Source organism: Mustela nivalis, assembly GCF_964662115.1.
Source record: "Mustela nivalis genome assembly, chromosome: 6".
Taxonomy (NCBI): Eukaryota; Metazoa; Chordata; class Mammalia; order Carnivora; family Mustelidae; genus Mustela; species Mustela nivalis.
The window spans coordinates 36,587,437-36,607,542 of NC_139025.1; the positions used below are offsets into that span (position 1 = coordinate 36,587,437).

General features: G+C 39.6%; 1 protein-coding gene across 9 annotated transcripts in view; it reads right to left on the reverse strand.

Moving 5' to 3' along the window:
* The window catches only part of SYNE2 (spectrin repeat containing nuclear envelope protein 2), a 330,497-nt gene that overhangs the window by 124,270 nt on the left and 186,121 nt on the right, over positions 1-20,106 (reverse strand). For all 9 annotated transcript variants that reach the window (XR_014312639.1, XM_082734135.1, XM_082734134.1 and 6 more), the window contains exons 50-57: positions 18,567-18,711; positions 17,264-17,482; positions 12,014-12,279; positions 9,762-9,930; positions 7,142-7,297; positions 4,709-4,849; positions 2,635-2,817; positions 1,739-1,876 (exon numbers count right to left, since the gene is read on the reverse strand). Coding sequence is in view for 8 of the 9 variants with exons in the window: in XM_082734135.1 (XP_082590261.1) it covers positions 1,739-1,876; positions 2,635-2,817; positions 4,709-4,849; positions 7,142-7,297; positions 9,762-9,930; positions 12,014-12,279; positions 17,264-17,482; positions 18,567-18,711 (1,417 nt within the window). In the remaining variant the exon portion in view is untranslated. The remainder of the gene's footprint in view (positions 1-1,738; positions 1,877-2,634; positions 2,818-4,708; positions 4,850-7,141; positions 7,298-9,761; positions 9,931-12,013; positions 12,280-17,263; positions 17,483-18,566; positions 18,712-20,106) is intronic.

Sequence of the window (20,106 nt, forward strand, 5' to 3'; positions counted from 1 at the left end):
ACATTACATCTGGGTCAGCAGAAGATAGCAACAGTATAGATGCTTTTGCCTGAGTTCACTTTTTTTTTAACGGTTCCATTCATTTATCTGACAGAGAGTGAGAGAGCATAAGGAGGAGGAGCAGCAGAGGGAGAGGGAGAAGCAGGCTCCCCACTGAGCAGGGAGCTGGATGTGGTACTCGATCCCAGGACCCTGAGATCATGACCTTAGCTGAGGGCAGATGCTTAGCTGACTGAGCCACCCAGGCGCCCCTTGAGTTCACGCTTGAAAAAAAAATTTTTTTAACTCAGAACAAGCATCTGAGGAAAAGAGTATTAATTCCTCTCTTGAAATGATGAAAAATACAGGCAATTTAAAATAAAAGAGGCCATGCTATGGGGACCTGGAAAGCCAGCCCGAGAGGTGAGGGCAGCAATCACAGGCAAGGGGGAGAAACAAACGGATGGCTGAAAGGCAGCATCTTTACAACTGTTACCACGTGGTCCAACAAGTCTCACACATCAGGGAGGTACGAAGTCAGCTGTTCCCTCGGAACATATTGTGCTAGTCTAAAGATATAACAAGGAGCTGGATCAACGCTGAGGTCTGGTTATTCTAAAAATTGTGATAGAATAACCTTTTCCTAAGAGACCCTTTCTTGGGGTTGAATAATATGGAAGAGAAGGAACGATGCCTTCACAGTACAACTTAAGCCAATATTTGGTATCTGAAAGATCTCTTGAAGTCATGGCCCGAATAAGAAAATACTCTCATTTGTATTGTCTTTGTAAGCTAGCATGGAGACATCGGGCGCCAAAAAGGACAGAACATTTGGAATCACAGCATGCTATAACCAGAAGGAACTATGGATTCATTTTCTAACAGTATGTAACTAGTTACCACAAACTTCATGGCTTACAATAAAACAAATGTACTCTCGCCTAGTTTCCATGGCTCGAGAACACAGGCATAGCTCAGAAGGGTCCTTGGCTATCAGAGGCTATCACAAGGCTGCTATCAAGGTGCCATTTGGAACGGAGGTTTCTCTTCCAAGTTCACTCACGTTGATAGGAGAATTCAGTCATAGGGCTGAGATCTCGGTTTTCCTGCTGGCTATTGACTGGGGCAGGGGGTCACTCTCAGCTTCTGAAGGCTGCCCAGGGGTCCTAGCCCCAAGACCCTCCCCTACCATCGCAGCTGACTTCATCAAGTCAGCTGTAGAACTCTGCGGTGTGTTCTCAGGGAGTCTTATAAGCATATGACCATGATTAATCACGTATTCCTGGGAGTGACTAACCCATTACCTTAGCCATACACTGTAACCTAATTAAGAGTGGCTAATTCATCACATACTTTCCAATCCCTGCCTGCGCTCGGCAGGTCAGGATTATACAACTGTGTGCATCAGGAGACAGCAATACCGGGAGCCATTGTAGAATTCTGTTGACCAATACCATCAACACTAATCACTCCAACATTCTTCCTTCACAGACAGGGGAAACCACAGAGGAAAACAGTAGATTACCCAAAAAATTGTGCAGTAGTTATCAAGACAGAAAGAACTAGATCCCGTCTCCAAAATTTCTGCCACTGCCAAGGAAGCCTTCCACTCTCCGAGGCTTCCTTCTGCCATCTGGCAAGGTTGAAGATAAGGTGGTTTTCTGGGAAAGAAGGGTTTTTTCTAAGCACTGTGATAGTCAACTAGACCATGAATCATTATGCGGATTCTAGGGCCCTCAGGAACACTGAAATTCCTTACCTGAAGGGTGCTGGCATGCTGACTCAGCTCCTTTGAAGAATCATAGTCAGTAGGGCTGGCCAACAGACGGCTGGTGTTTTCTATCCAAGCCTCCGTACTCTTCAAAAGGTCGTGATATTCCTCCATCTTAATTGTGGCCTGTGAAAGAGAGGCCGCAGCAAGGAGTCTGACACCTTCTACTTGAGCCAAATGAGCCTTGAACAAAGACTTTGTTATCCTGGGGGGACTTGCCCACCCTTTCCAGGTTTACCTTCCCAACTTTGAAGATGAGTAATCCTGACCACAGGTAGAAAGGACTTAAGAAGTTCTACCTTAATGCTATGGGTCTCGTAACTGTTTCCAGGTGGCCTTCCAACTAGTCTAGTTCCCATTTGATGCTTCATTCTCAAAACTGGATTTGAGTTTTTTTGTCCTCCATACGGGGCTTTGTCTTCTAATATCCCAGTGCCTCTGGGACTAGTAAGTCCTGCTGCCTTTTCTTGCTAGATCACACATACAACAAATCCACCATGACCTCTATCTGGAAAGGCAGGAGACAGTGTCTTGTTCCTGAGTGACATTCTTTCTTGTGGCTGGCTCCTCCCAGGGACTCCTGAGATGGCCTTTTGGAAATGTCCATGACCTGCCAGGAAGCCCAGTGCTCAGCCTGGACTCCTGCTGCAGCCCGACTTCCGGAAACCTGCTTCCGCCTGTCCAGTCGGACTTCCCGCCAGTGTCAGCACTTAAAGCTCTCCTCCCAGTGCCCACCCGAACCTGTCGTGTGGCTCTAGCTTCAGAACCTAAAACTGGCAATTCAGGGGAAACCGGCTGCCTCTGAATATCTCTTTTCATTTTGTTTCAAAGCCTTCTCAATATCACGGTAAGCTAAGGATGGTTATCATGTGTTACTGTCGTACCTTATTTAACTGTGAGGTTCTAGATTCCGCTCTCTGTGAGACTTGCTGATACTGCTGGAAAGGAATCATCAAGTTATCCATCCATTCTTGAGCCTGTCCTGGATCCTGCTCAACAATGTCCTGCACTTCAGAATCCAGCTCATTTAGCTTGCAATGCCAGAGATCTAGCTCATCCCACATTTTCTGGAGAAGGAAACCGTAAGTCACTTGGAATGCAAAGGTCGCGACTCACTGTGTTAATTCCCAGTTTTTGCCCTGTATTTGCACTTGCGAATGCTACCAAAACAACATCACAGGCACACTATTTCATTTATACCCAGAAACCACCTGTGACCTAAATTGAAAAACACCTTTTCTGAGGTCTTTCAGTCTAACTGCTTTTTTGTTTCAGATACAGACTTAGCTGCAAGGGTGCAGAAAGACCGGGATATTTCCAGAGACAAATGACACCAAACAAGGACAATATAACCCTACTCTTTCAGGAGTGATGAGTATCATTATGTTATACCCAAATCTTTTTAGAATACACACACACATATATATATATGTATGTATATGTGTGTATTTAATCTAGAATACAATTTTATTAAGTATAAAGACAGGGGTGTGTGGGTGGCTCAGTTAGTTTTAGCTCACGTCTTAATGTCAGGGTCTTCAGTTCAAGCCCCACACTGGGCTCCAGCATGGAGCCAACTTTAAAAAAAATTATAAAAATAAAACTAACAAAAGGAAAAGATCTGTTTTGACTTAGGGTTAATGCAGTGGCAAAAAATTCTAGCAACTGCTTTTGGCTCAAGAAACCAACAGACTGCATTCAAGCCTGGACTTGTATGGTCAGAGGAACTCTCAAAGGTAAAATATTTAATTCTTACTTAATATTTGCTTAAAAATTGAATTTTTAGAAATAAGAAAAATAGGACTGGTTAAATTAGGTTCCTCTACTTATTAAGAATCAAGATTTTGGGGGCGCCTGGGTGGCTCAGTGGGTTAAGCCGCTGCCTTCGGCTCAGGTCATGATCTCAGGGTCCTGGGATCGAGTCCCGCATTGGGCTCTCTGCTCAGCAGGGAGCCTGCTTCCCTTCCTCTCTCTCTGCCTGCCTCTTCATCTACTTGTGATTTCTCTCTGTCAAATAAATAAATAAAATCTTTAAAAAAAAAAAAAAAAAAGAATCAAGATTTTGTCCGGTCTGACCTATTTTTAAAAGTCTCCATTCACATAGAAAACTTCCTTAAAATGTAGATTAAAATAAGAATGTTTTCCACATGCAGAAGTTTACTAGGAGTTAATGGTAGAAAATTAGGCTTATATACAGTTTTACCTAACACTTGATTTCCTAAGATATTTTACAAGGGAAATAAATTTGGAATTTCTGTTTTCCCGTTTCCCTTCGTCGTCTAAAGAAAAGCTGTCAATTCTTTTCAAATCCTAGTGAAATATATTTTTTAATCAAATATGTCTCAGCAATGTTCTGTGTTGTATTTCCCATGTTATTCCACGTTAGGAAAAAGAAGACTCCGAGAAATGCTTAAACACAGAAAACATGTTAGCTTTGTTTTCTATATTTGGTATTTATATACAATATTTTTTTTTATTATCAGCCGTCCCAGGATAAGGTCCTTACTCTCCTTTACTTATGAAAAGGCTAGTTCATAATTGTAGGCTCTCAGGGGTTCAGGCACATTCTGACCATGGAAAAACTGAGAACAGTTCTTGAGGCACCTGGGTAGCTCAGTAGGTTAAGTGTCCACCTCTTGGTTTCAACTCAGGTCATGATCTCAAGGCTGGTGAGGCTCTGCACCTGGCATGGAGCCTGCTTGGGAGTCTTTCTCTCACCCTCTCTCAGCCCCCCCCCCCCCAAACAACAACAACAACAACAACAACAACAACAACAACTGAGAACAGTTCTTAAATGCAACTTTATCCACCAAGCCTCTGCAGGGGACCCTCAGAAAGGGGGTCCCTATGGATCTGAGTTACGATCTCTGTGCTTCTGAGTCATCCACAGGGCACACCTTGAGGAATGAGGAAAAGGAGGAACACCAAATGCTGAGGGAAATTAAAGGAGGAAGTTACCTTTTGAATTTCTTGAGCTTTCTCAATATTCTTGCTTTTCTGCTGCAACATCTTTTCAACACTGTGAAGCCCATTGTTAATTTCGTCTATCTTCCTACTCATTGTATAGGAGGGTGAATTTTTCAAAACTTCATTGCTGATCTGTTACAATGAAAGAAAGACACATCTGGCTTACAAATGTCTTCAATATCTAGTCACAGGTTCAGGTGATAAAAGGAACAGTCATACTGTTAGGCAATTTTATTCACAAAAATCTTTTAAAGACGGGGAGGGGAGAATCCCAAACCAAACCAGTTAATATGATAATGAGAGGTAGATCAGCAGACTAGACCAATGGTAGTTCTGCCGACTTGACCTTTTTTAAATCCAATCTAAGAAAAGAAGAAAATCAACAAACAAAAATTTGTTGAATGTAACCCACACCATATACTACAAATCTGTGCTGAGTTGATCAAAACTAAGCATACATCTTAGGCATACCCCAGTGGAGCAAATGATATGAAAAAATTCAAGGGAGATAAATTATTATACAGTCTCTCATTTTATGAGAAAGACCTCTGCATAGACCAATTTTCAATATAACCTAACTTACTCTCAAGCTGACTTTAAAAAATGTAATTCCCACTGTAGTACTGATTTGGGGGAAATAACCTAAAATTTGTTCTTTCTTGAGGATGCACAAAGCTTAGTTTTTCTCTGTGTGAATGTTTCCAGTGTGTTCACAGCAATCAGAAATCTAGCGTTGAACAGTGTAATTTTTTTATCTGAATGATTTTCCTAAGAAAATAACTTGGGCTAGGAAAGATAACAGATGAATGTTGAAAGTGTCATTTTTCAAATACCTGCTTAGTTCTTGTTGTTTTTGTTTGTTTTGTTTAAGGCTATGTTGATAAGGCTTTCCCCTTGCAGCCACTAAATAACCAAATAATACTTTATGCTTATGTATAATCCTTTAACCCTTTTAAAAAACCACTATATCTGTGTAACCATGGAGACTAAAACCTTTCAACGCAGGTGGTTATCTTGCCTGTATCAAGGCAGCAGTTAAAACTTCTCCTGAGAAGTCCAGAGTCATGAGACTGAAGTCCCAGGCTCTTTTGAACATTTCAGGATGTTGATACATTTATAAAATGTTTTTATTCCACAGATCATAATGCAGTTGAGATTTTTAGGAAAAAAATTAATTCTATGTTGGTTTTTAAATTGCTGTGATAGCTTTTTATTACTATATAACAAATTACTATAAAGTGAAGTTTTCTGATACTTGGGGCAGTTATTCTCTTAGCAGAAAAGCATATAATTTAGGTCCATGATTTACAAAAAGTAAGCAGCCCTTCGAATTACATCAAATGGTTTAGAGTTGGCCTGGATCTTTCAGACACAGCAAACAATAAAAATCAGTTGCTATTTGTTACAAATACACAAGTTACTCTTGAAATGTTCAACTGCTAAATTTAAGATTGATTTTGATTATTCATTCTGTTAGCAATTTTCACATGAAGTATTCATGGAAACAAATTTAGTTGCTCTCAAAACCTTTAGTATTCTCTTGAAATCAATAGTGCATGATTCTTGAGCAAGTACCTCATAACAGATTTTCTTGGGTGTTTAATCAACAACATTTGTTAAAAATGTGTATTAGGAGCTTCCATGTTTTTTCATGGGTCAGATTTTTCTGAGAAATCTGTTAAAGAAGTTAACTGAGTTTGAAACGCAATTTGTGTGTGTTTGCATTTAAAATCTATTTTATTAAGTTAGAAGTACTCCCGATTTCAAAAGGAATACAAAAATCCTTCCGTGCATGCTGGACCAAACAGAATTTTGTTCTGTTGGATGTAAAGGCTCTTTCTATAATTCAATAAATCTGTCTTCTAAGCTCCTAGGTCTTCAGTACTATGAAACATTTCCCATTCTTTCTTCCAACCTTCAGATTCATCCATTCAGGGGTAAAGATTTGTGCAGGTGTGTTCTGACAACTGTGTTGCCACCATCAAAAAGATAGTGTGTGTTAAATGCTATTCCTCATGAGTTATGAAATTTATATTCTTAATGTCCTTGGTTGCAATTTCAGAACATTCACAGGGAATAAGTGCTGAAGCAAAACATTATTCTTGTCTAATATTTTAAAGTGATTCTCCAGTTTAAAAAAAAAAAAAAGCCAAGTAAAAGCTAATCTATTCTACTTTTAAATGTAAGAGAAGAAAAACTAAGCATCTTGACAATTAAAAATAACCACATTATCTAATTCTGTTATGTCACTTTATTTAGAGCAATTTCACCTCCGTATTCAAAAATACACAGAATTATCACTTATCTAAACTCTATAAAAACAGTCTTTGCTAAAAGAAGGGCAAAGGAAATGTGACATTACAGGATCTTTTCTTTATATCCATTCAACTCATAAATAATAACACTAGTACAAACAATTATTACCTTCTCATCTATGTCTTCTAAAGCTTTTCTGCATTCTTCCACCTGGGATTCAATCTCTGCAGGGACTAGGGTGTACATTTCAGAATACTTGATTCGCAGTTTTTCCATAATATTCTCAAAAGTTAGCTTCCCTTTCTTAAAAATGCTTTGAAGCTCCTAAAATCACCAAGAGAGTTTCAAAGAGGCACAGAACAGGGAAAAAGTTTAACTCTAAAAGTGAAAGCAGCTTTCCAGCACATCCTTCTGATTTAAATGAGCACACTTTGCATGACAAAGTCTCACTACAGATACAAGCCGATTAAGCCGAAGAGATACTCAGTGTGGTCAGATGATGCTTTCTAGTTTGTCAGAATTGAACTTGATACCTCTCCATAGTGTCAAACCATTGTCCTCTAAAGACATTACAACATCTCCTGCTTCTAAAGCAACTCTAGGATTTAACTATCTCGGTTGCAGTCTTGAGCTAAAAAGCTCCAAGTAGCAAAAAAGTTTCAAAGAAGTTTGTTGGGGTTTTTTTGTTTTTGTTATTAACTTGTTGCCATTTCTGTTTCTTCCTACATTATCATCACAATGATTCAAGGCCACTAAAAGCCCTAGGCTTGAAGCACAAGTGTCTGCTTTCATGTAATTAGACAGCCCAGCAGAGCCCAACTTCTTTCAAAAGGCAGGGTTCCAGTTCCCTGCAAAGAATGTGGATTTTAGGAGATAAAAGAAACCTGAACAAACAGTGTATTGGTTGTGGCCTAGAAACAAAATCTGATCTACGTTCTCCTGCACTAATTATAAAGGAGAAACTCATTTGTTTGGGAAAGTTTCCCAAAGATCAAGTGGAAAAATACTTCTTGACTTTACTGTGGCTTTTTGGGACTTGTTGTGTTTTTACAGTAGCTGTTCAGTAGCATTATTCGTGTTAATGGGTTGAGTCACCGCACTGAAGAATGATTACAATTTGAATGACTCCGTGATGTGTCCCTGTTTTTTCTTCACCCTCAGCTGAGAACAAATCTAGAGATGGAAACTTAGAGAACAATGCCGTTCAGACAAAGGTGGAGTTTAAGTATAATGCCTTCTGGTTTCATCTAGACCGAGTCAGAATCTAGTCAGAATCATTTAGAGCTACACATTGAAGCTTCCCCAAGACTGTGAGAGAGAGAAATTCCCTCTATCAATACTGAGCTCCATGAACAACTGTGCGTGATTCTGGAGTCAATTTTCGAATGCCGTTTCTGCTTGTTACCAGGGGACCGGAATCATTCTTAAAAAAACGATATCCCAAATCACACAGGGCCATATGAACAGTCCCTGTGATAGTGTGATTTAAAAAGCTGTATTTGGTCTTCATCCCTGGTTCCTGAACAGCTTTTAAGACTCTTGGAATTTCCTGGCTAGGAGTAGGAGGAGTGTCCTTCCTCGCTCAGAACAAACCCTTCTCAACCATACCTGAGCTTATGCTAATGAATGACTCTTGGAGGGGGGGTGTGGGGGAGCCTCTAGATAGATTCAGAACAGGGCCTGGTTGCCAGAGGAATCAGCCCTGTGATTAGAGGGCTGGAAGTTTCAGCCCCACTTCCCAACCTGTAGGGTGGGGTGAGGAGCTGAAGGTTGAGTTAATTATCAACAGCCAATGATTTAATCAATCATGCCTACTTAGTGGAACTACCACAAAACCCTCTAATCAGTGAGGTATGGAAAATCCGGAGTTGGTGCTGGAAGGTTGGCACACCCAGACAGGGCCCAGAGGGTCTGAGAGACTGCCCCCTTACCTTGCTCTATTCATTTCTTTTGTTGGCTGATTCTGAGTTGTATCCCTTACCAGTAATAGTAAAGTGCTTTCCTGGGGCGCCTGGGTGGCTTAGCGGGTTAAGGCCTCTGCCTTCAGCTCGGATCATGATCTCAGGGTCCTGGGATCGAGCCTCACATCGGGCTCTCTGCTCAGCAGAGAGCCTGCTTCCTCCTCTCTCTCTCTCTGCCTGCCTCTCTGCCTACTTGTGATCTCTCTGTCAAAGAAATAAAATCTTAAAAAAAAAAAAATAGTAAAGTGCTTTCCTGACTTCTAGAAGGCATTCTAGTAAATTATTAAAGCTGAGGAAGGGGTTATGGGAACCCCTGATCTTCTGACAGTGAGTCAGTCAGAATTATAGGAGAACCAGGACTTGCTTCTGAAGTGGGGGTGGTCTTGTGGAAGTGAGCCCTTAATCTGTGTGGTCTGTGCTAACTCCTGCTAGTTAGTGTTACAGTTGAATTGTAGGACACCTAGTTGGCTTCCAGAGTCTTGGGGGAAAACTCCCACACATTTGGTGTCAGAAGTATTGTGAGTAAAAACAGTTGCACTGCTATCAGAGATAAATCATACATCCTACTAAAGTCAGTAGTCTAACACCCTACTCTATAATGCTCTGGGGACCTCCCCGACCTCTCAACTTTCTTCTCTGCAACCTAGCCACAGTGATCTCTTATAGCTTGGCCCACACCATACCACAAGGCCTTTGTATGTGCTTTCTCTCTCTTGGACCACTCCCACTCCAGTCACAAAGTTACCTCTGCCCCAAGGACTTTGGATTCAAGACTGCAGACCTGTGCTGGCCACATTCACTGGTTTCTCACTTCATTCCTCACTTACCTCAAACTGGTCTACCTTTTCTGGGTGGTCTTGTAATTCCATATTTTGGAAATAAGTTGCAGTCTGTTGAAATAAATTCTTCAAAGTAATTATTTCTTTTGTAAAAGAATGTCTTTCTTGGATTTCATTCTCCATCAATTCCTTATTTTCTTGAGCTTTCTGAAAAAGCCTAACATACAACATCAAAATAAAATTCTCTATCCCGCTCTCTTGTGAAATAGTTTCATTTCAATAATTAACACAATGTCTGCAAAGTTCACAAAAGATCTTTTTCCTGAGCAAAAAGTACCATTTTCCATGATTTTGTTACTACATACACAAACATATACCAAATTCTATCACTCAGTCAAAAACCTCTCTAAATGTCCATCTCAAAATACCCTCTTTTCACACTTTACATTCCAATTGCTCTCTCCAGCGTTGGTGGTATAGTGGTGAGCATAGCTGCCTTCCAATTGCTCTCTCCACCCTACTTTTCTCCAGGTGATCCTTGAGTTCAACTGAATATGACGTAGAGGGGAGAATGGAGTCACTGGTGGGCTTCTGGGGACAGATGATGCCATTAGCATTTTTATCTCAGCTGACCCCATTTGCTGTGGATGTAGCCCCCTTATTAGTAGGGATGTTTAAGAGGTACGACTTTTCCTGAGAGCTATTCGGTAAGTATTTCTAGCTGTAAATATATTGTAACCTTTGACCCAGTCATTCGACTTCTTGGCCTCTTTCTCAAAGTATTAATCACAGATGCAGAAATTCTAGCATAAAAATCGTCACTATAGTGTTTTACAAAAGTGAAAAAAAATTACATATAATTTAAAGGTTTTATGTTAGGGCTAAATAAATTATGGGATAGTCACATGTGAGATATGACATAGTTATGTTTTAAGGAACATTTAGTGACATAGGCAAATTAACATGATAGGCTGATAAATCATCTAGCACACAAAACAGTATAGCATTATGGCCATAATTTGTTTAAAAATACAATCAGAGTAAAAAAGAGGAATGACTGGCAGTGATTATTGCTGAGTGGTAAAATTAAAGGGGGGTTATATTAATCTTTATAATTTTCTACATCCCTGAACATCCGATAGAGAATCTATATTACTAAAATAGAAAAGTAGCAAATATTAACAAAATTCAAAGGATATTCATTCTCGGTAATACCAAGATGGAGACTATGTGTTTCTTTTTATTATTATTAATCTTGTCCATCACCCCCCCCCAACCAACTTTTTCGAGTCTAGTTGACACACAACATTACATTCATTTCTGGTGTACAGTCTAGTGATTTGACAGGTTTATACATTATTCTTTGCTCACCACAAGTATAGCTACCATCTGTCCCATTATATCGCTATTACAATTCATTGTATTCCTAACGATCTGCTTTTTATTCCCATGATTTACTCATTCCGTAACTGAAGGCCTGTATCTCCCACTTCCCTTCACCCATTTTGCCCATCCACTTCCCTCACTCCCCTCCAATTCTGCTTTTTGTTGGCTTATTAATTTTTTTTGAGATCTAATTTATGAGTGGAATCATATGGTATTTGTCTTTCTCAGATTGACTTCTTTCACTTAGTATAATACTCTCTAGGTCCATCCATATTGTCTCAAGTGGCAATGATCTCATCTCTTTCTGTGGCTGTGTAGTATTTTATTGGATATATATATCATATTTTCCTTATTCTTTTGTCTACTGATGCATACTTTGGTTGCTTCTGTGTCTTGGCTATTCTAAATAATGCTGCAATAAACACAGGAATGCATGTATCTTTCAAGGTAGCATTTTCATTCCCCCCTGGGCAAATACCCAATAGTGCAATTATCAGAGCATATAATATTTCTATTTTTAATTTTGTGAGGGACCTCCATAGTGTTTTTCCACAGGGGATGTACTATTCCAACCCTTTTTATACTTTTCTGCGTTAACCCAATTCTATGGTATCACTTGTCATTATGCTTTATTTTTACATTTTCAAAATTCAGTATTTTCTAAATATTAAGCCTAGGGGCTCCTGGGTGGCTCAGTGGGTAAAGCTTCTGCCTTGGGCTCAGGTCATGATCTCAGAGTCCTGGGATCGAGCCCCGCATCAGGCTCTCTGCTCAGCAGGGAGCCTGCTTCCTCCTCTCTCTGCCTGCCTCTCTGCCTACTTGTGATCTCTGTCAAATAAATAAATAAAATCCTTAAAAAAAATTAAGCCTGAATTATTAGGCACGTTTCCTTAATAGTTTTTCATAAGTCTTACTTGTTGCATCGTTCCTGCATCGATGTAATCTCTTGAAATGCTGGAATCATTTCTACAGCCTCTAAGCTTTTGGGAGCATTCTGGATACTTCTCATGCGCTGAAGAAGTAAGGTCAGTAACAGCTGCTGCTTCTCCACATTTTCTTGGTAGCGGCATAAAGAATCTTGCAGCTCACAGAGCTCTTCTGTGGTGGCCGCTTCTTTGGTTTTTGAAATTTCAGGCAGGTCCTCTTGAAGACAATCCAAAATAATTGCTTCTCGTTCAATCTAATTCAATAAACAAAAAAAGAGAACTGACTTAACGAAGATGCACTCTGACCATTTCAGAAGCTGAAACAGACCTTGGCAATCATCATTTTTGTATCCTGGCTGGTCAAAGGGTTCCTAATACCATATCTTCGCTTGAAGTAGTATCTGTCTTCCTCGAGTTGGGCATCTTATTCCTGCAGCACTGGAACCCCAGAGTTCCGATCCCAGCTGCAGATCTGCTCACCATTTAATTTATGAAATGAAGTACTGCAGTCGTGAGCTGAAGGAAACACTGTTGAATAGTTTCATAAATAATTTCCTGCTCCTTCAGATTTCAGGTGCAGAAAGCAGTGATGTCTCCTGAGATGACTATAAGCCAGAATGAGCCCCCCAAAACTGCAACGCCTATATGTGGTTGGACAACTGCCAGACCAGGTTTCTACAGGTGTATTTTCTTCCACATCCTATTCCTGTATGCTCAAAAAGGTACGTCCAGTACTTCCTCATTACTCGAACACCTACACCAAAGGGAAAACAGTCCTAACTAATCATGTATTTGTCAACACGGCAACGTGCAGAACCCGGAAACACGTAACGCCGCGCATTTGCAGAATGGAGTTGTCCCACCCGTGGCCCCAGAACGAAGACACAGAAAAGCAGATCTCTCTAACGCACTTCTTCAAACCCCGTGGCCCCCACCCTAGTTTTACCATACATTTACCAAATTCTGCCCTGGCGCTGTCAGCTCTCCTGCTCTAATGTTCCAACTTGTCAGCCACCTTGCAATCTTGACATTATGGAATATCACACCAGCCAACTACATTTATTCAATGTGAATGAAAACGATAAATGAAAATCTGGATCCAAAGGGTAGAAAATAAAATCTAAGAGAATTTAGGAATTCCAGCATAAATTACGCTTCCAGGGGCTCAGTGGTCTAGGGAATGCCAGAATTCCATACGTAAGGATCAAGTTGTTCAATCTTGCACCTCTACCATTAAGAAAGAGCCCCAGCATGGGAGGTGCCCATTGGGATTTTGCGGGCAGTCTATGCTATCTGGAGAATACTGCTCAGATGCATTTATCAGAATGCTGCCAGTGTTGAGGGAGGTCTGCAGCAGGGTCAGGCGCAAGTATAAGCTGCCTGGCCACTTGGGCCATATGATCCAGCTGAGCCAGGCGGCTCACTAGAATACATGGGTATAGACAATCCATCTCCGACAGACCTAGTTACAGAATGTATGCTTTCCATCTCCTCAAACCTAAATTCAGTTGGATTAGAAGTGCTAGTTCTTAGGCAGGCAGCTACACTTCTACCGGGGAATAAGATTTTCATCTTATTTTACTCAAAAACCCTTTTGGGTTCCACTAGCTTGTTTTGCAATTTCCCTGCCAGAGAACCCACAAGCAAAGAAAGGAACTGCTGTTATTGTCAGAGATAATTGTGCACCTAGGGTTTCTGCTATACATCAGGGTTGAAAGAAACATGTCTGTAACCCAGAACTTAATGGAGCATCTCGTGGTGCTTCTGTGCCATGACGACCATAAAGGAGCCACCATGGCAACCACGACCCAGGAGGAGTAAAGCCTCGAAAGGTTCTGTCCTTTCTCAGTCCAGTACTCTTCCCCCACCCCTGTTCCCTGAGATCACTTACCAGAATAAACCATCTGCCCATGAGCCCCATCTCAGGCTCTGCTGTCTGATATAAGTTCGTAAGTAATTAGGGAGGGGCGTAATTAGGACAATTTTACTCAAAAGCCAGATAATACTTCAACTTATGACAGACAACCATATCCAACCCAGTATTACTCAGGAGTGAAGAGAAATAAACTACTGATACAAACAGCAAGAGGTATGCATCTCCCACGCACGATGCTTAGTGAAAAGATGCCAAACCCAAAAGGCACAAACTCTTCAAGTCCATTTATATGACATTCTGGAAATGGCAAGACAGAGGAATGGATGCCAGGGGCTGGAGATGATAGAAGGGGCTGATTACAGAGGGGCACAAGAGAACTTTTGGAGGTGATGAAATGTTCTAAATCTTTAACTAGATTCATTGGTGATCATGTGACTGTGTTCGTCAAAACTTATGCTAAAGAGGATGAAAACAGCTCCCAAATCAATAAAACAGTTTCTACAAAAATTGTGCATTCATTCTTCTAGAAGAGACTCTGCAGGCCCTGAATGATTTCCCTTGGACACAGAATTCTAATAATATGGCTATAAAACTTTTAGGTTCACAATCAGAGAGTCTGGAAAGGGAAAAGGAGCCATAGTAGCACCACAAGTAAACGAGTGAAGGAGACTGATAACCCCGTAACCAGCACTAGTAAAAGTCCTTTGAACTTTGGTACATGCTGAAGAAGTCAGCCTTATGCCTCCAATTATCCCTGAAAGCATGACTTTATTCCAGCACATCATGATCACTGCAACAAAAATGAGGGCTCTGAATAACCAGAGATGAATAATTAAATCAAGCAGATCCTGTGTAAGAAAACAGGAAGGTAAAATTTTATTTTATTTTTTTTTTAAGATTTTATTTATTTATTTGACAGAGAGAAATCACAAGTAGTCGGAGAGGCAGGCAGAGAGAGAGAGTGGGAAAGCAGGCTCCCTGCTGAGCAGAGAACCCGATGCGGGACTCGATCCCAGGACCCTGAGATCATGACCTGAGCCGAAGGCAGCGGCTTAACCCACTGAGCCACCCAGGTGCCCGGAAGGTAAAATTTTAGAGGGAAAAGAAGGTAAATCAAAATTTTAATTTATATTTTAAGTCAAAAATTTAAACACAACATTTAAATTTCTGAAAACCTACTCATACAAAACCTTTATCCCATAAAGATACTGGATTATTCTATTACTATCCACATCTTAAAAAAAGAAATTCATTCTGTCACATCCAAAAGCACCAACCATGATAACAGGATCTCGCATGTACAGGTGTTTAGATGATATCATTTTTATTAAATGGATACAAGCTACTCCTACAACAATTCAGTGCGTGTAAATGTCATTTAAGTTGATAGTTTCATCATTAAAAACACCGGAGCATATGTCTGACTCCTCCTCTACCACTCACTTGTGCATTTGGGCAACTTACTCAGTCTCACTTTCCTCGTCTACAAAATGAGGGTAAAATAAAAATATCCAGCAGACAGGACTGTTGCGAGAATAAGTGATACTACCTATAAAGTGCTCAGAACTCTGCGGGACACACACACATGCACCATGCCCGCCCACTAAGTGTTACATTTGCCGTTACTGTTACTACAGGACCACATATTTTGTCTGGGCTACTTTAGGAAAAACACACTCCGCCATCAGATGTTGTCAAATGTTTCCATGAATAATTACAAAGTTCTAAATGAATAAGGTCTGAATTAATCAAATATAATTGCAAATGGGTGTACAGCAATAGAGAGGCAATGTAGTAAAATAGAACAAAAGCTTAGAATTAGCCTAGACGTGGGTTTCAACAAGAACTGTCCCTCAAGAAATATTTAGTAACTGCCTACTAAGCACAAGGCCCCGGTCAGATTCTAAAGTTACAGCAGCGAGCAAAACAGATGTGGCCCCAGCTCAATCACTAGCCGGGAGGTCTTGTGCCAACAGAAATCTCTCCGTACCTCAGTATCCCCATCAATAAAAGGGTAATAATATTTAACTCCTAAGGGTAATGCAAGGATTTGGTGGTGTCCTGTGTGAACAGCCCTCTTCGGACGGCACACAGCCTACTTCAGGAACTCCATTGACTGTGCCAGTATGAATGGGAAAGAAGAGGCAAGCAGCAGTAATTTACAAAGTATCTTCATGTTTTAACATTCAAGAGTCTATTGACTAATCAAACCCTATCAGCACTACCACAATGATATTCATTTTCAAGAATATCAAGTTGTGTTCCTTAACTGAAGGATTTTTATTTTCATGTACAAAGAGCTAGCATTAAGGTAGGTATCTTGGATATCTGCAGTAAGGTAGGTATCTTAGCTGACCCATTCAAGGAGGTTCACCTAATTCAACATAATGAAGCCTGTACCCTCCCAGTGCTGATGGAAACACTGAAGGCACAGACTGAGGCCATTATTTCCAGATGAGACCGTGCCAGTTTGAACAGACATGGCAAGGACCCTGAATGAATTTTCTCCAATAGCTCCGGTAGAGCTGTTGGTGGCCAATCTTGTTCTCTCGGATGCAATAGGGCAAAAAGCAAGAATACCAAATTTTAAGCAGAAAAATATGCTAATGTTAAACATGTACATCCCAAAGTGTGACCTACCTCCAGTCAAGTATTGACTCATTGTATTTCTCTCTTAAGTAAATTTAGCAAGAATTTTCACATGAATAAGGAAGAAGGACTTTCATTTAATGTTCTGACTTGTACTTCATTTATACCTGATCCTTTGGAAAGATTAACGAATACCCTAAGATAATGTTATATGATTTTAAATTTTCTTTCTAAATATATGTGATGGTTTAAATCCAGAATCATACTTAGATTAACATCTGTGATTGATATATTATGGAAGTTTTCTTTAAGAGAGTTTTCAGCAAGAGCAATGTACATATTTTAAGTCCATAGTTAACAATTCATTGGAGTAAGTTTCCATAGTTAACCATTGTAGTTAACTTCAAAATTAGCTGGTTATTATGAATATTACTTAATTCTAACCTTTAGTATTCCATTAAGACAGTCATTTTAAAAGGCATTAACTCAGATGCACAATAAAGATTTTAAAGCCCAAATGAGCAAGTACTTATTTGTAAGTATTACCTGATACCAAAAAAAGGGCACTATTAAGAAAAGAATTTGAATCATTTCTTGGAGATTATTTTAGTAGGACCTGACCTCTATAACAATTATGTGTTACGTATATGAGATATAAACAAATCCTACCAGTTGAGGAATTGTTTTATATAAAAACGAAATGAAAGTAACAAAACAATTTAAAGTGACATTTACTAGGAAACTCGCTTGATTGTTGGAAATGAAGCACTTACTTCTTCACTGACAAATTTCCACTCCCACTTCAGTTCTTCGCACCATATCTCCCATTCTTTGGTGGCTTCCAGCAAATTTAACCATTTGTCCCACAAACCTGTCGTGGTTCTGAGCAAACACATGTCATCACTGTCCGTGCACGCGGGTCTCAGGTGTCTGAGGACCTGCCGTAGTTTCATTAATTCTTCTTTGGTTGATAGGAGCTTTGACCCCAAAGCCTTAGGAAAGAAAAGGAATAGGAAGAATAGAATGTCTGTTAATTTTTCAGAGACTTATAAACTTCTAAAGATCTTGAACTACTGATGATTTTAAATCATCCAGTAAGTATTCCATGATCCATTTTTCAGTCCTCTTAGAAGTCAATCTGAGAGAGAATTACCTATGTATAATTGTGTTGCCCATGAAATTTGGAACTATGGTTGACAAAAATGACCCATAAAACAATTCTTTGGAGTAAGAAAGTGTTCTGAAAGGTGAACATCCTAAAAGTTCATGGTTATTTTAATATCAGTCTCATTATTTCACTAAGTTGTTAATTTGCACTATACTTATCAACCACCAACTCATTATTTAGGGGTTTTGTTTTTGTTTGTTTGGGGACAGATGTGAAGCATAGGTAATTTAGAACGTTTTCATTCAAATCCTAATAACATAATGCCATAGATTCTAACAGATAAAAATAAACCAATACAAAAATTGCATAGTAAGAATAAGAAGTAGCCAGAGTTTAGCCTTATGATAGTTGCATTAAATTCTCTTTAACTGATCCAACAACATCCAATAAAATAACATGAAAGGTGAAGCTTTAGGAAAAGTGATCACTGGGGCACATGAGTAGCTCAGTCAATTGAGCATCTCCTCTTGATTTCCACTTACGTCTTGGTAGCACGGTCCTGAGATCGAACCCTGCCACGGGCTTCCACTCAGCAGGCGTCTGCTTGAGCATCTGTCCCTCCGCCTTCCCTCCCACTCACTCACCCACGCTCTTACACACACTCTCCCTCTCTCTCTCAAATAAATAAATAACTTTTTTAAAAAAAGGAAGAAAGAAAGCAAAAGAGTGATCACTAAGAACAGGTTGCTACTGGTTTGCGACAGTCCCGTGAATCCGAATGATGAACTCTCTTGGAGCCACTGTTTCATGTTTCCCCTGGTGTGCGGTTTGGGGTATTTTCTTGAGTGTACAACTCAGGTTGAAGATTTCTGTGGGTCACAACAGAGCCACATGCCCTGCTGCTGCCACTTGCTCCATCTGCCAATTTTCTGCATACAGTCTTATTAGAGATGTGCAAATACTATTACCTTGCTCTGTTCCAAGCGCTCTAAAGCTTCTTTGTAAGATGCTGGCAACGGAAACACAGACTGCCTAAGAACTGCCTCCATTTGGTTTAGGTCGCTGCAAATTTTCTCTTTAATTCTTCTGTAGCATTTGTAATTCTCAAGACACCTGTGAAGCACAGTTAAGAGGGAAAAAAGTGATATTAAATTTTATTTAGTACAATAAATTCTGGACTTCCCAGAATGAATTCTGAACACTTAATAAAAAACAGAAAGAAATTCTTGTTTTGCTATTCAGTGTTTTTCCAACAAATTTTTATTGACTCCCTGCTTCTCACAGGGACCTACATAAGACTTTTAACACAAACTTAACAGTGAGGTAAGAGTATTCACTTAAGCTGTAGGGGCGCCTATTGTGGCTTCGTGGGTTAAGCATCTGCCATTGGCTCAGGTCAAGGTCCCAGGGTCTTGAGATCGAGTCCTGTGTGGGGTTCCCTGCTCAGTGGGGAGTCTGCTTCTCCTTCTCCCTGCTTGTGCTCTTTCACTCTCAAATAAATGAAAAAAAATCTTAAAAATAAAAAAGCCTATACTGTACAACTGCATTCTTTAACACTGCTAATGAAGTATAAATTCTTCACTGAAATTCTTGTAGTGAACCATTAATCCAACTTCCACAATTTAACTTGAGGAATTAGTCCTCAAAGTAGGAATTTATCCTAAACCTGATAAAACCTCTGCACAGTAAAATCTTTTTATTTATTAAACTATTAATTAAAATGGCAAATATTGGAATATACTTTCATATATAACAAAAGGCATGGTTAAGTAAATTACAACAATCCATTTTATAAAATATTTTATAGCAAATATAGTCACTTTATGAAGTTTTACTACAATAAGGAAAAGAGCACATAGAGCAGCATATTTTTATAGAGCATAATGTTGTGCTATATTTAAAAACACTATGATGGGGCGCCTGGGTGGCTCAGTGGGTTAAAGCCTCTGCTTTCGGCTTAGGTCATGATCCCAGGGTCCTGGACTATAAATAAGTAAAATCATATGGAATTTAAAATGTAAGGTGTACACACCAGTTAGCCCCACAATCACAATCCTTGGTATATATTCCAGGGAAGCTCTTGAATTTAAAAATGTTCCTATTGGCACCATTTGTAAATGCAGACTAGAAAAACCCAAATGACTATCAAATAGCTAAGTGACTGAATTTTGCTATAGACAAGAACGTGAATAAACTTCAGCATCATAATGATGAATTTGAAAAAATGAAGTGACAGAAGAATACACATACATGTATATGGAGCACAAACACATAGTAAAAATATTTTAAAAAGGAAGAAAAATAGTAAATAAAAAATTGGACATAATGGTTAATTCTGAGAAGAGGAAAGGACCACACAAGAAAATTCAAAAGTCATGATGTTTACCTTTGAACTTTTGGGTACAAAGCTCTTTGTTTGATCACTATTCTTTATATCATATGCAGACTTTTATAAACATTCTGTTGTACATAATATTAAATACAAGTACAATAAATATAATATTTGCT